Source organism: Tauraco erythrolophus, chromosome 1 (assembly GCF_009769465.1).
Source record: "Tauraco erythrolophus isolate bTauEry1 chromosome 1, bTauEry1.pri, whole genome shotgun sequence".
Lineage (NCBI taxonomy): Eukaryota > Metazoa > Chordata > Aves > Musophagiformes > Musophagidae > Tauraco > Tauraco erythrolophus.
The window spans coordinates 106,618,572-106,633,985 of NC_141465.1; the positions used below are offsets into that span (position 1 = coordinate 106,618,572).

The window sequence follows — 15,414 nt, forward strand, 5'->3', positions numbered from 1 at the left end:
GGAAGGAGGCAGAGAGGGGAATTTACTTTGTTCTCTTAGACCATGTTCTAGTTTACAGCCAACCTATATATCAGCCATATCTAATTTGGCCAAATTTTCCTCTGGGAACCTATAACCACAGACAGTTACTGATACAGAAATAACTTCTCCAAAGTAAAGTGTACCCAAAGGTACCTAGTGCTTTGGGAAATGACTTAACACAGCATCTACTCTGACATGCATTTCTTGCATACAGCTTTCTCCTTCTATAACTCCAGCAGATATGATTTATTACCCCCATTTCTGACTTTGAGGAAAAAAAACCTGCACTGTTGACAGCATTGGTCCTTCACGTGTGCCTGACTCGCAAGCACAGAAGCTTTCTCTTGCGTAGGCAGCCTCTTCCAGCTAAGCTTCAAAATTTAATCCTTATTGTTGCCTAGAGAGAACCAGTCAAAGCAAACAACCCAGTCCTTCTTTGAACTCTGCAGAAGTTGGTTAGAGGATGACTTACTTGTTTTACCCTATCTGCTCAAATGTGCAATCACCCTCTTCACCTTCTTACATAGTCATGCAGCAAGTGATACACAAATGAATAAAGGAGATCTATACGTAACACTCATAAAAGATAAAACAGGCATTTTCCTAGTTCACTGCAATCGTAATTCAGCTCCCTCTATGCAGCTGTATATCTCTAGAGAGTCTGATTTACGGCTGGGAAGGCAGAACTTGCTGCTTCTACTTGTGGGATAAAATCTAATTCAAGTGATGCACTAGTACAGTTTCTCAGCAATTAATTTCCTCAATGTTTAGAAGTAAACCAAAACATGCTTTCATGTTCAGCCTGTTGTATTTGTTTCACTCTGCTTCTCTCTGGAAGAACTGCACCTTTGTGCACTGCTGGATTTTTGTTTGAAAGACCACAAGAGGGTTAAACTCATTTAAGGTGAATAAATTTCTCAAGGTAGAAGTTCTTGTACTTCTGCAGCCAGGGGAAATTTGATGGCAAAATAAAATTAGTTTTTAATTTTGACCATGAGAAACAGAAGAATGTTAGCAGAAGATCAATTTGAAGAAAATGAACCTGTGCCTTTATACTTGAATTAGTTGTCAGTTTAAAGTAGTCAGACTTGCAGAAAAAACAAGCTGTATGCACCCTATCAGCTAAGCACAAGACATTTGTACCTAAAATGTTAGTTTTGCAAAAGCAAATAGGAGTTAAGGAAGCAACACAGGAAAAAAGCTAAGAATAAAACCCAACAATGGTTTCCAGGCTATACTAGTTCTATAATTGTCCGATCTTTACAGCCTAAGCTTCCCCTTTCTTTGTTCCAGATACCGATGAACAGGAGGAAAACACAGAAACAAAGCACCACAGCTCCTCCTTAACATATCACTTCTGAATATTTTAAAGACAGTCTCTTGGGAAAGCTACCTACCCTGCATGGAAGCAGAGGGAAAAGAGTGTCAGAACTGTTTGTTGATGCAAGCACCACATCTTTCATCGCAAGAGGTGCAGCTTTCAGCCCTACAGATAGCGGCAGACAGCTATTCTCTCTGCTGGCTGGCTGTTTGCTCACATCTTTTCCATGGCTTTTATGAGGGAACCTTCCACCTTGCTCACCGTCTTCCCTGCTTATCCACGTCTCTCCTTTCTCCCCGTATTTGCTTCCCTTAATTGGTCCCTCTTACACCTCCACCACACAGTTCATGGGATATGCCCCTTATACGTGGGGTGCCCAAGACTTACCCAGTACCGCTCAATCACTTGATGAGGTGTTGCATCTGTTTGCCTTAGTGCCCTGGACACCCTCAGTGTCTTCCTGCACAGTGCCTCTGACACAAACAGGGCTGCTCAAGCCTACTGAAACATTTCAATGTCTTCTTAAACATCTGAACATGCTCCAAGCTCTATTCAAGCCACAGGAGCACACTTATTACAAAGAGAGTGTCATTAGCAGCACTGCTTGGAGCAAAGTTTCCTAGCAAACTTCAGAATCAATTTAATTAAATCTTATCTGCATTTGTCCACTGCTGCTGTGATAAATAAAGGCAACGACATGAGACCAACTGAAAAATGGAGAAATTAAATAACACTCCAAACAAGCTGTAACATTTCTTTTCCTTTCTTGCACACTTCCTGGCATAGCAATGGTATTATCCCTATCTGAGCAGGGATACACGCATCATGGACCGAGATGCAAAACCACACTTCCGTAACTAAAATAAGTATATTTCAGAACTAAGCCTTTACTCACCCAAAGTGTTTGTTGCAAAGTTTTTTTCAAGTCCATCTTCAGTCAATTCTCTGTTATTCACCATACATCCTGCATTGTTGATCTGTAAGATAACTCCTGTAAACAAAAATAATCTACACAAATATTTATAAACAAAACCACACACACAAGGAGTTCATGTTAGTTTGCTGTTTTCTGACACTGCAACATGAAGCTACAAACTGTTTCAATAAACCATGCTATTCCAAGTCACACTACTCTGTTGCTGGTCATAAAAGTTTTTCACAAAAGAAAGGATCTTCAGTTCAGAGAAATGGCTCACCACAGACATATTACACTGAGAGCCAATGCTCCTCTTAGCATCTTACTCCATGTTTTTAAACTCTTTTCTCACATAAAATAACATGCAAGTTGTAGAACAGATATTAGAATATATATATGCAGTGTAGTTTGTTAAATCTCATCTGAGAGGTCATGCTGATCCCACATCACCTGCGCTACGAGGTGATGTACTTCTGTTAGAGATCTCTGCATCCGGGAAAATTCACTAAGGGAAGCTGTAGACACACAGTAAACAGCTTGCAGGCAACCCCCACCCTCAGCAAATTAAATAACTCATTTAATTGGAGCTAACTCAGCTCCAAACGTTGCAGCAGTTTAGCCAGGTCAGCAGGTTAGCTCTGAGAAGAGCAGAGCTAACCAAGAGAGGTGCATCATACTGACTTTGAGCCCTGGTTGTATGGACTCCAGCTTCCCTGTGCCTGGATATCCTGCACAGATAGCCCACCTGACTCACACATTGCTAAAACAACACTGTACCACACAGCACAGATGCACTGTAAGGTATAACCTCATCAATATTAAGCAGCTTGCTGTGTGTAGCCAGCATATTCTCAAGACACACTTTCTTTTCTCTGCCTTACCTTTCAGAGGAAGCTCAAGGTTTTCTTTCCCACGTTGAAAAGAGATCTGTCCCTACATACCTCCCTGCTCCTTCACTGCTGCTCCTCACAAGCTATTTTCCCATTTCTATCAGAATTTCCTCATTTAGTAAGCACCGAAACAACTGCTCCGGGTGCCTCGGTTTTAGTACAGCCCCCCGAGCAAGTCTGCACTGCTAAATAAAGGGGAGAGAGTACTGAGCCCCTTACCATCCATGCTGCTTAACTGTTAGCTCCCTCCCCAGCTTGGTTTCAGACTGCTCTAACTAGACTTTCTATAAAAGTTTAATCTTTAAGAGGGAGCAAGTATAATGTGCCCTTGGGAGGAGGCATCAGTCCCTGCCATATTCTGTTTAGCAGATATACAGCCTAAAGGCCTGATATACAGCCTAAAGGCCACAATGTTAGCATGGTGAGAACCTCAGAAGATGCAGCTAAAAAATTACTGCACTTCTCTATTTTTTTTCCAAAGTCATATCTGTGTATGTGAACTGAGAACAGACAAGGGCAAACAGACCACAGAGACAACTGCAGCAACATCTAGAGAAAATTAAGGAGAGAACTGTGGGTCAAATTGTAAAAATCTAGACTACCTATTGGACAAGTTCAGAAGTTACACACTCCAAAGACAGACATATGATTTAAGTATGCAAACTTACCAACACGTTTAATTTATGTTCATTTCTGAATTTTTCAGCAAACTTCCAGATATCCTTGGGATTGGATATATCCACAATATGCAAGAATACATTCTAAAGGGAAAAAAAACTAAGTTACAATCAACATGGAGAGTGAAGAGACTGGTCACTGCTAAGGCATCTAAGCAGTATGAAAAAATATTATTTTCAGAACACAACTAAAACACTTATGGTTAACACGCACAACTGGAAAAATCTAATTCTAGTCCTTAACACATGTTTAGTCACTTGATTCAGTTGCTTCTGAGCCACAGCTTTTTAATCCCAAATTTATTAAGAGAGCCCTACTTAGATAAATATACAGGACAGACAGTCAGGCATAGCAGGGAACTAGAAAAATATTGCAAAGCTTGCAAAATTCCTGTTTAAACAATTCATACAGCAGCTTCCTCTTTAGCTGAAGGCAGCTTTCCAAAGCAATGCTTCAGGTCACAGCATTAGAGAACAATTTAGATTGGAAGGGAATTCTGGAGGCCGCTTGGTCCCACCGCCTTCTCAAGACAGGCAACTGAGATCAGGTTGTCCAGGGAAGTTTTATTACCAAAGATGGAGATTCATCAGCCTCTCTGAGCACACTGCTCCAGTGTTTGACCACCCTCACAGTGGAAAACAATTTTCCTACTATCTAGTCAGAATTTTTCCCTGTTAGAATCTGTCTGCTGCCTCTTGTCCTTTCACTGCAAAGCCCCAAGAGAAGCATGGCACTGCCTCTCCTACACCCTTCCCATCACATGGCTGTAGACTACATTAAGACCTGTATCAGCCTTCTCTTCTTAACACTGAGCAAAACCACCTTGCTCACCCTCTCCTTGCATATCACGTGTCCCATCTCCCTAGTCACCTTGACAAGCCACTGCTGGACTTTCTCCAGGACATCAATGACTTCCTCATCCAAAACTGGGCACAGGACTCCTGCTCTGGTCTCCCAAAGGGTTAATGGAGAGGAAGACACACTTCCTTCAGCCTGCAGGCTATGCTTGTGTTCTTACAGCCTGGGATCTGGTTGGCCTTCCTTGCCCCAAGGCACACTGCTCGTTCAGGGACAGCTTGTCATCCCCAGGTCCTTTTCTGCAAAGCTGCTTTCCAGCCAGCTAGTCCCAACCTGTACTGCCCCATGGGGTTACTCCACCCCAGGGCAGGATTGTGCATCTGTTCTTGGTGAACTTCATGAGGTTCACGTCAGCCCATCTCCTCACCTGTTACATCTTTCTGACTAGCAGCCCTGCCCTCCAGCTAGCCTCCCCTCATTTGAGATCATCTGCAGTCTGACAAAGGTTGTGTTTGACTCCATTGTCCAAGTTGCTAAGAGACGTTAAACAGTTTTTGTCCCTATATTGACTCATGGGGGATGCCACTGAAAACCAGCTAGCAGATCAGCTGTTGATTGTACTGTTGATTGTTACTTTCTGGGCCAAATGTTCCAGGCAGTTTTCCACCCAGCTTGTCATCCACCAGTTCAAACCACATTTCTCCAAACTGGCTACAAGGATACTACAGCAGACCATGTGAAAAAGCCTTGGCAAAGTTAAGGAAAGTGGCAAGCACTGCTCTCCTCTTGTCCATACACAAAGTCATCTCACCAAAGGCAGCAATTGGGATGGTCAGGTCAGGTTTGCCCTCGATAAATTCACAGTTATTTTCCTCAGTCATTCCTGTCTTTCATGGCTCCCGTGAGGATTTGCTCCATAGTTTTCCTGGGAAGCAAGGTGAAGCTGACAGCCCTGTAGTTCCTTAACTCCTGCTTGCCTTTTTTGGCAGTTTACGGGAAGCACCTCCAGCTCTGAAGAGGTTTTCCTAGAATATCAACCAGCTTTCCCAAGGCTCACCATGGCTGTCTTCCACGGGATCCTGACAACCAGGTCCATAAAAGAGACAAAACCTGTTTTTATGAAACCAAAGACCATAATTCTACTACTCATCCTTCTCACCTGTCTCAATCTTAAATTCCACAACCTCATGGCCAATTCCACCAAGACAGCTTTCAAGGCTTCTATTCACAGCAGGTCCAGCAGAGATCACCTCTAGCTGGCTTGTCCGACACTCATAAGAAAAAAGCATCCTTGATGCTCTCCAGAAATCTCCTGGACTCTTTATGTCCTACTGCATTGCCAGCAGGTATCGAGGTGGTTCAAGTGCTCCATGAGTACAAGGACCTCTGATCATGGGGCTTCTCTAGCACTCTAAAAAAAGCTCCATCTACTTCCTCTACTTCATCAGGCAGTCTGCCGCAGACACCCACCATGCTGTCATCCATATCAATCTGACCTCTGTGCCTTACCCACAAGCTCCAACTGGCTTGTGACCCATTTCAGAGCAGTGCATTCAAGCTACTCCTTTGCTTAGGGCACAACTCCTCTTCCTTGTCTTCCCAGCTTGCCTTTCTAAAAGGGTCTGTATCCATCCATTCCAGCACTCAAATCATGCCAACCATACCTCTCTAATCCCACTGAGATCACAGGTCTGTACCCATGCATGAATTCCTGATAGTTTCCTATGCTATGTGTATTCATGTATGGGCATCTGAGATGGACTCTCAGTCATGCAGTTTTCACATGAAAACTGTCAGAGCCTCCTCCATTTTGCTGTCCCTTAGACATGTACTCTACCCCCATGACTCCACTCCTCTTCTGGGTTTAGTCACTATCCCTCCAATGAAACCAGCTTAATGTCCTCTTCACTAGATTAACAAACCTGTTGGAAAAGACACTCTTGCTCCACTTTGTCATTTCTGCTCAGCAATGTTCATTTCTCAGAGAAGGTCAAGGAGATCATAAAGGCCAAAGACAAAGTGACAAAGGCCGAAGTGACACCAGCTGCATATTCAGGTGTGACCTGCTCCATGTTTATGCTCCTACCCAAGCCCTTCCCTTTCACTGGAAGGATTTCAGAGAGCACTACTTGGGCCCCCAGGCCCTTCACCCCCTTAAGCGCTTTTGATGAATTCAGGGTCACCTCTCACAACGTCATGGGTGCCCACATGGTAGGACAACAAGAGGTATCAGTTTGCCTCAGTAAGCTTTCCACATTACCCTAGATCTGAGTACCTAGCAAATGACAAACCTCTCAAGACATCAAGCCAAGACTGCAGATGGGTGCCTCCATCCCCCACAGGAGGAAGTCTCCAGCCATTATCACTCACTGCTTTCTACTCGTGCCGACAACGGTTCAGGCTCATCTGTCTCCAACACCTCCCCTGACAGAGCTTGTTCTTCCTCTTCTGTTACCATGGCACTATACCTATCCTATAAACGCACATCTGCAGGCAGAGAATGAGCCTGCCTTCTGTTGCCAGCAGTCACAAGCTTCTATTCCTCCCTATCTTAGGAGTCTCTATCCACCACTTATTCAAGCATAGCTTCTAGCTGTCCCTCCTTCCACGCAATGTGGTGTTTGTGCTCTTCTACTCTACAAAGACCCTGTCAATCTCCTGTTTCTATTCCCTATGGTTATACAGCATGCTCATCTCCTGCTATCACTTCACCTGGCAGCCCAACACCTCTACCACAGCAGAACCCAACAGATAAGGCCACCATCATGCTCTGCCCCAGGCTCAGGGAAAAGTACCAGTCCCTTCCCTGTGGCCTGACATCTGCCACATCATTCCTCTGGAGCTCTGTCTGGGCCAGCCTCCCATGTGCCAGGCCCAGTTGCTCCAACCAGGGCAGGAGAGCACACTTTCAGGTGCACCATTACACCCTCTCCAGCTGTCTGAGTGTTGGGTGCCTTCTGCATCCCTCTCCATGCTAATTGCTGCATTAACTTCTAAGTCCTTGTTAGCTACCCCATGTCACAACAGTCTTGCAATGTTTTGAAATACTACGGCCAGGAATCTGGATGGAATAGAATTGAAAAAAGGAAAAGCTTGACACAGAGCAAAGTTATAATTTTCTAAACCACTAAAGCTAAAAACATCTCCTCTCTTCAAAACATCAAAAACCTTTTACTGTTTGTTACAGGCAATTCTCTTGCTTTTTGCAAATTTGTGTTCTACCTAATAGAAGCACAGTGGCATTTATCAGCATACAAAAGGCACATCAACTCCTACTCTTCTCCTAGATAGCTCTTATTCTCAAAGACACACCACAGATAGTCTTATGATGTATCCTAGGAAAAAAGGCAGTTTTAAAATAATTATGCAGAGGATGTGTTCTCATGCAAAACAACAAATAATCATTAAAGGGCCTCCTCGCTTTCCAAGTTTCTTTAAATACTCATTATACAAGCAAATGACATAAGTGAAGAAGCTGAGAAAATTATAAGGCATTATTCCCTGCCTATAATTCTGCTTCCCTGAAGATAAAAACCACATGACTTTTTCTCTCTAGCCATTGGATTTCAGCTCCTTAGTTGAGTTAGGTCAGAATTTTCTCATTTCTGACCAAAAAAAAAAAAAGACACTGCTCTACTGTTTCTAACTGGATACCTCCCTAAAAGCTTTCTACTTTTAAAGCTACTACCATTATCCACTGGAACAGAAGAGCTGAAGGTTTTTGGCCAGATGTTCAATATTATAAGTGATTTCATAGACTGAAAAAGATCTAAATCAACACTTATCTGCTGAAGACTATCACATTGGCTCAGAAAAACGACCCTCAGGCCTGTCGCCTATAAAAGTCCTTGATGGTAGCAAAGTCATTTTCAAAGCAAGACCTAATCTCCATGACTAGATCTACTTTAACAGATTAGGCGAAATTCCCAGTTCCCAGGTGCAAGTGCCTGCCAAATAACAACTCCATTTCAGCACTGAACTCCAGCATGTGTTGCTGTGGAAGATGGAAAAAATCTTTGGCTATACTACAACAGGATCTACATCCAGATGATCAGGAAAAACAAGTTAAGTCTGGATACAGCTTGTCAAGTTGCAGATAAAGCATTTCATTATCTCCCTGGATTGCTTCTGAATGAGTACTTATAAAGAAGGATGTTCTTGTGGACTCCTTATTAAAATGACTCTTTCCAGTGCAGTCTCATGTCCCACAGGGCCTCTTGCACAGCTCGTCTAACACTCCACTGAACGCCACTTTCTATACAAGTGCTCTGTCCCCAGGGTCACGAACAAGTTCTGCAGTGCCATCATACTCTTTCACAACTAGAGAAACTACAGGTTTGCAGCCTACCAAAAAGTGGGAATGCAGCAATCGCGCTGCTTTTAGAGGAAGAACATTATCTGCCTTGAGTTTTGCTTCACCAAATGACAGAAAACAGAACACGAAGGAACCTTCAGAGGTCAAACTCACCCCTCTTCCCAGGCTGTCTGACTGCAGTTAGAAAAGGAGGTAACACAGATAATCACCAGTCTTACTATAGCCATGGGATTACACAGTTACAGACAGCTGGAAAGTATTTATTTCTACATAAGGACTGATCTAATTCACCTCCATTAAAGAACTGAAGTGTGATGCTGGTTGTGTCACACTAGGGAGCTGAAACCAAAGAGCAGAAATTTAGTCAATATGGTATCTCTAACCATAAAAAGTCTTCAGAATTTTTGATCCACATTTAAAACTATTACTGGAATCAAAACAGTGTGCTCAAGAGCCAAGTCACTGTTTAAAATGAAGATAGCTCTCCATTCCAGTGTTGTGGGTTAACTCCAGTAGGAGTAGTAAAGCCCCTTACAACCACTCACTCGCTCCCCTCTGAGTGGGATGGAGGAGAGAATCGGAAGGGTAAAACAGACAAAGCCTGTGGGTTGAGATAAAGACAGTTTAATAAATGAAGCAAAGCTGTGTGTGCAAACAAAGCAAAATAAGGAATTCATTCACTATTTCCCATTGTCAGGAAGGTGTTTAGCCATCTCCACGGAAGCAGGGCTTCATCACATGCAACAGTGATTGGAAAGCCAAACACCATAACTGCAAATGTGCACCCCTTCCTCCTTCTTCCCCCAGCTTTTATTGCTGAGCATGACATCACATGGTATGGGATATTCCTTTAGTCAGCTGGGGTCAGCTGTCCCAGTGTGTCCCCTCCCAAATGCCTGTGCTACCCCAGCCTGCTCACTGGTGGGACAGCATGACAACCAGAAAAGGCCTTGGCACTGCGCAAGCACTGTTCAGCAATAACTAAAACATGAGTGGTCAATGCTGTAGGTCAATGCATCACAAATCAAAAACATAGCACCATAGAAGCTGCTATAAAGAAAATTAACTCTATCCCAGTCAAAACCAGTACACCAAGATAGAAAGACAATTATTGTACTTCCCCATAAGCACACTCTTCTAAATAATTAGCAAAAGCTACAGTGACAGCTACAGGGGTATACTGCAGGGTGATACATGCAGAAGCAAAAAGAATCCGTAATAGAAGGGAGGAGGTAAGGAAGAGATATTATAAGAAAAGGAAATGAAAAAATCTGTAGAGCATGGAACTAGGACCACACACAGGACTTCACAGTGCAGCCAACCTTAGTAAATCAAGAGCATGTTATTCAGGCACATGAAATCGTCAACTCCAATGCTGTGAACTCGTAAATGTTGTTGCAATGCATTAACTTTTAAAAGCTTCAGCCACCTAGTTAGGAATAGTAAGTAGGACATCACAAAACATATTGACAACAAACATTAAATCAAACAGCATGCTGCAGGTGATGTTATTAATCACAGAAAACATTACCTAGTGAAATTAAATCACTTCAAACTATATGGATGATAAACTACTAGATGTTTACATGTCTGTATGAAAATACTATTAAAATGCAACAGCAAAATGACGAAACAGTATCTCAAGGCCTCTGAGGTCTTTAATATTAACAATCTTCCTAAGAGTAAACAAAAGACTGAAAAACAACTCACCTGATTGCCTGTTTCTGTCACTATTTCTCCTTTAGCCACCTCAGCCCTTTCCTTATTTCGGCAAAGCAGATGAACCGTGCCACCTGGTGGATTTTGACAAAAACCACATTGGATTACTGACCGTTAGGGAAGGAATCAGCAAAGAGGGAGGGACAAGAAGTGATGTTCTTGTTTGGGGTTAGTTTTTGACATAATCCAAACGAAACAAAAAGCCTTTTGTGATTGTATTCTAGTTTGTGGGAAATCTATAGCCTGCTAATAGCAGTGGCAATACTGGTTAGATGGTCAATGAAACATCACGGGAGCTTCCCAGCAGGCAGAATATTCCTGAGCTGCGCGCAGCCAACAGTCCCGCTTCTCTGCTGCCAAGAGCTGAACGGTGTTTTTTTGTCAGTGCTGCTGAAGCTCAGGTCTGTGGAGCTCTCAGGACTCCCATGACACTTGCAGATGAGCTGGGAGCAGGCTAGGGCCATGGCACCCCGTAGTAGTCCCATGTCCAACAGCTTTGGGCCATTCCTAGAGACAAATTCCCCCAAAAGGCACAGAGCCAGAAGTACCATCAGGCAGACTGGACACACCAAGTATTTCAACAGGGTCTGTCAAAGGACTGAGGTAAATAAAACATTCAGGACACAATGAGCGATGTACTAAGAAAGCTGGAAGCTTTCTGCTTGGCTCTGGTCACTAAGAAGGCAGGCAGAAGGAGACAGTATCTTGCCTTAATAGGGCCACAAGCAAGGTTCTGTGTACGGAGAAGGCCACTGCAGTCTAGGCACTGTTTGCTCAAACCATCTTCTGTCAAGTTCCCACATCATATTTAGTGTTTATAAAATACTAGGGCTACACCAGAAATTGAAGCAAAGGCAGCTATATCATAAACGCTTCTTTTGGCACATGCCTTGGAAAGTTCAGTGAAGAGTTTGAACAACACAAGTGACTAGAATTGTTCTGAGAAAAGGAAATAAAAATGCCACATATCAGAATTCTTCTCAGCAATGGGAGAAATTACAAGGACCACGGCTATAGCTTAGGAGGCTCAAATCAAGCATTAAGAAAATTTTTCACTGCTTTTCCTCTAAACAGATCAGGCTGTCCCAAGAGGCTGCATAATTTCCATTCTTGCAGGTTTCAAGATCCAGTGAGACAGAGCAATGGCTAGTTTGATCTAGTGTTGGCAAGAGTCTAGCTTCAAGTAGGATGCTGGACAAAACGATCTTTAGAGGGCCCGTCCAATCAACTTCTCTATCAAAGGAATACACAGGGCAAGGCTTCTCTCAAAGGCATGGATACTTATCATGACCTCATAACTCAGCCACATTAAAGAGACACTTCAAAAAGAGGACTAAACTACAGGTAGAGAATTCTTTTTCATTTTTTATGCTTTGTATTCTCTGATCATTACCACTAATGTGTTAATCTCAGTCACAGGAACACTTGCACTCTTTACTTTTTACCTATTGTTAAAGGTGTTTTAGGGGTTGCTAGCAGTCCACCACCAGAAGGCTCAAGCAACGTAATCCCAAAAGAGTGATAATAGAAACAACAGTGCCAGGTCACTCTTCTAGCACCAAGAACCCAAACGCAAGGCACCAACTCTACCCTAGGGACAGAACAGTCACACACTGCACAGCCCAGTGCGGAGTCCAGCAAGGAAATTTTCTGTCTAGGAGAGATGTTTTTCCCCTGACCATCATTACAGCAAGCATACTTGGCATGCAGCTGATGCAGGCAACAAGCCTCAAGGTTCGAATGAAAATTTCTAACAGGGTGCAATTTCTCTACTGCACTGACAGAGTTGGTTATGTTACTTTTACCAAAAACACAACCACAGTGGATAACTCCTGCATCTGGGATAATCATACAAATGACACTAATCAATGTTTAGTAAAGTTTCATCTTCAGTTTGTGTTACACATATACCGTGCACAGAAGGGACCATGCACAGACAGGCACTGGATATATACGGATCAGAATGAAAGACAGTCTTTGCCCCAGGGAAAGAAGATTTCACAAGTCAGAGAAAAGACAATCAGAAAAGGCAGAGTCCAATACTCATCTCTCTGGACATTCTCACAGTGACTGCAGGCCTCACTGAAAGAGAGGGCTTTAATTACAAATCTTAAGGCAGTTAGGATGTGCATTTGCAGAAGCTTAAGGAGCTCTTCCCAAAGCACAGAGATAGCACAAGTAGTGTTTGAAGGTATAAATTAAACACATGGAAGAAGTAGCTGGCCTTCAAGCTGATCAGGAACATTCTCATAGCCTACAGTGGCAAACATTCAATAAAAACAGAAGTGGGTTTAAAGGGCTTTGAATATGAACTTTTTTCTTGCTGTTAAGGAGAGATGGAAGTTTTGGTGTGACCTACGGGCTAGGAAAGAGATTTAAATACATTTTCCAAGGTAAAGATTGAAATTAGTTCAACTTAAATAACACATGGGAATTGTCAGAGTGGTTGGGAGAAGACTGCATCCTAACTGGAAGTGTAGTTCACAAGACGTACAGGAAAGCCCAAATCTGCAGTACCCATAAGACACCGATTCAGAGGAAAGCTGAACTCAGGCTAAAGAAATTGTTATCAAGACTGTAATTATTTACAAATATCTGAAGTGCTTGAATGTAAAGCCAACATAGCTTGGTTATTCTTTTGCTGAGCCTGAGCTCCTCATTTTCTTGTCATGGTGTACTTGAAGAGATTCAACTAGAAGCCAGAGTCCCAACAGCAGACACTGAGTTTCAGAACGACATGTGCCAAGATAGGATCAGGAAGACACTGTTAAGTCATTTTAACTTCATATGCACAGCAACACCCACACGAGGTATCAGACAAGCAGTCTGAAACAAAGAATGTTCTTTGGGCTTCAAATAGTAGACATGGTGACCAAATCCTATGCAAATCTAGTCAGCTTGACAGCTTGCAAAACCTGGCAGGCATATGTACTTGTGAGCAAAATGGTCACCAGACAAAGCAATACTTACATAAGGCTATTATACATAATGGTAGTAGTAGGAACCTGAAATCAATCACATACTGGCACTGATAGGGATCTTTAACCCAAAGCCTCTTTGATAGCAATAATTGTGAATTAGTTTAATTTAAATGAGTTGCCATTTTCCTTCATATGATACTTAACGAAACCTAAGCGGGCAAATAGACAGCAAAGAGCCACAAGGTCCTCCCTTTTATCCTACATGCCAAAACTCCTATCGCTCTTGCACAACAGGAATTATTTTGCCAGCTCTGAAAAGGATTAGGTTTATCCTTAATCAGTAGCTAGTTCCAGTTCATACCATCTCCTTGCTTACAGACAGCAACAGAAAAACTGGTTGCATGTAAACAGTTAAAGGGCACGAATGCCAGGTTATGATTGTTATTAAGATCAAGCACAAGTGCAATGCTTCTTTTATTATCTTCCATCTCAGCTTAGCAAAGCCAATTGTTTTTTTTTGTCATATGATACATTTGCAACTTCTTTAAAACAGTTCAAATTCAGCCAGGCTGCTACTTGTACCAAATTAGCCTTAAACAGACCAACAGACCTTGATCCATTACTAACATCCTCAGATGCCACTATAACACAGAAAGTTTTAGTAAACACACACTTGAGAAACACTTTGCAGATCCTCTCAACTAATTTTGTTTCATCATTCCAGTTTTCACAGCACTGATCATGCTTAAACCTCTAACCCACACCAACAGTTCTGGAAAATAACACACCTGACCCCCCATCCCTTTGTGTTTGTGCTGGAAGGCCAAATCCGATTCCTTCCACCTTCTTCCTCTGTATCAGCCCCTCGGAGTTCCTCATGGCTCACCTCTCCTGGCTATCTCTTTGGCTGTGGCCTTGCCAATGCCACTGTTTGCGCCAGTGACCAGAAAGGATCTTCCAGCCACGTTCACCTCCACTTCGGCTGGATTGAAGTGCTTGGAAGCAGACTCATAGCCATTCCTGAATAAATCAGAGACACCTGTTGAGAAACTAGAGAAGAATACTCCCAAAAAGCACAGGGAAGGGCTGAAACACACTCTCCCCTCACAGCTCAGCATATGCTGAGCAGCCCCCTCTCCCCATCGCTCTCCGTGCTGGTGGGACAGGCCACATATAGTGCTGGTGACCCTGCAACAGCGATGTGGCAACAATCCCGGGCGCTGGCCCGCCACAAGCCACCCGGCCCGAGTTTTGTCAGTCGGGAGGCGGCTCGGCTGTGGCCCCAGGGCGGGTGCCTGAGAGGGCCCGGGCAGCCCCCACGGCTAAAGCGTTGAAATTCGCCCGCTCTGGCAGGGAAGCTTCGATTAAAAACGGTGAAAAAAACGAACACCAAAAACAACCCACCCGACACCTCGAAATAGTTAAACGCCCCGCGGCCGCACAGAACGCCCCCAGCCCCGCCGCCCGTACCGCGTGTACTCCCGCAGCCCCTTCACGAACCACACGGCGTTGCGGTACCAGGACATGATGGTGGTGGGGCTGCTGCCGCCGCCGCCACGGCGGTACTGACCCCGCCTCTGTCCTTACATAAGGCGCCCGGTCCGGCCCTGCCCGCCCGCCGTTAGGTAAGGGCCGAGGGGCGGCCCCGCCTCGCCCTGCCCTGCCCTGCCCTGCCCGCCGCCGCCATCGGCATTGCCATCCCGTTCGCGTTGCCCGCCGACCGCGCGATGGCGAGGGGCGGCAGTGTGTGTCTGTGAGGGGGAGTTGTGCCCCCCCCTCCTCCCCCACAGCGGTTTGTGGGTTGTTTTTTCTTATCCTTTCCGTTTTCCCCTCTT

At 43.9% G+C, this 15,414-nt stretch overlaps 1 protein-coding gene across 1 annotated transcript in view; it reads right to left on the bottom strand.

The window, feature by feature from the left end:
* Nucleotides 1-15,105, bottom strand: part of DHRS12 (dehydrogenase/reductase 12) — a 30,531-nt gene extending 15,426 nt beyond the window's left edge. The window contains exons 1-5 of the mRNA XM_086612222.1: nt 15,050-15,105; nt 14,466-14,599; nt 10,650-10,732; nt 3,817-3,909; nt 2,238-2,319 (exon numbers count right to left, since the gene is read on the bottom strand). Of these exons, the coding sequence (XP_086468348.1) occupies nt 2,238-2,319; nt 3,817-3,909; nt 10,650-10,732; nt 14,466-14,599; nt 15,050-15,105 (448 nt within the window). The remainder of the gene's footprint in view (nt 1-2,237; nt 2,320-3,816; nt 3,910-10,649; nt 10,733-14,465; nt 14,600-15,049) is intronic.
* Nucleotides 15,106-15,414: the final 309 nt, after the last annotated feature.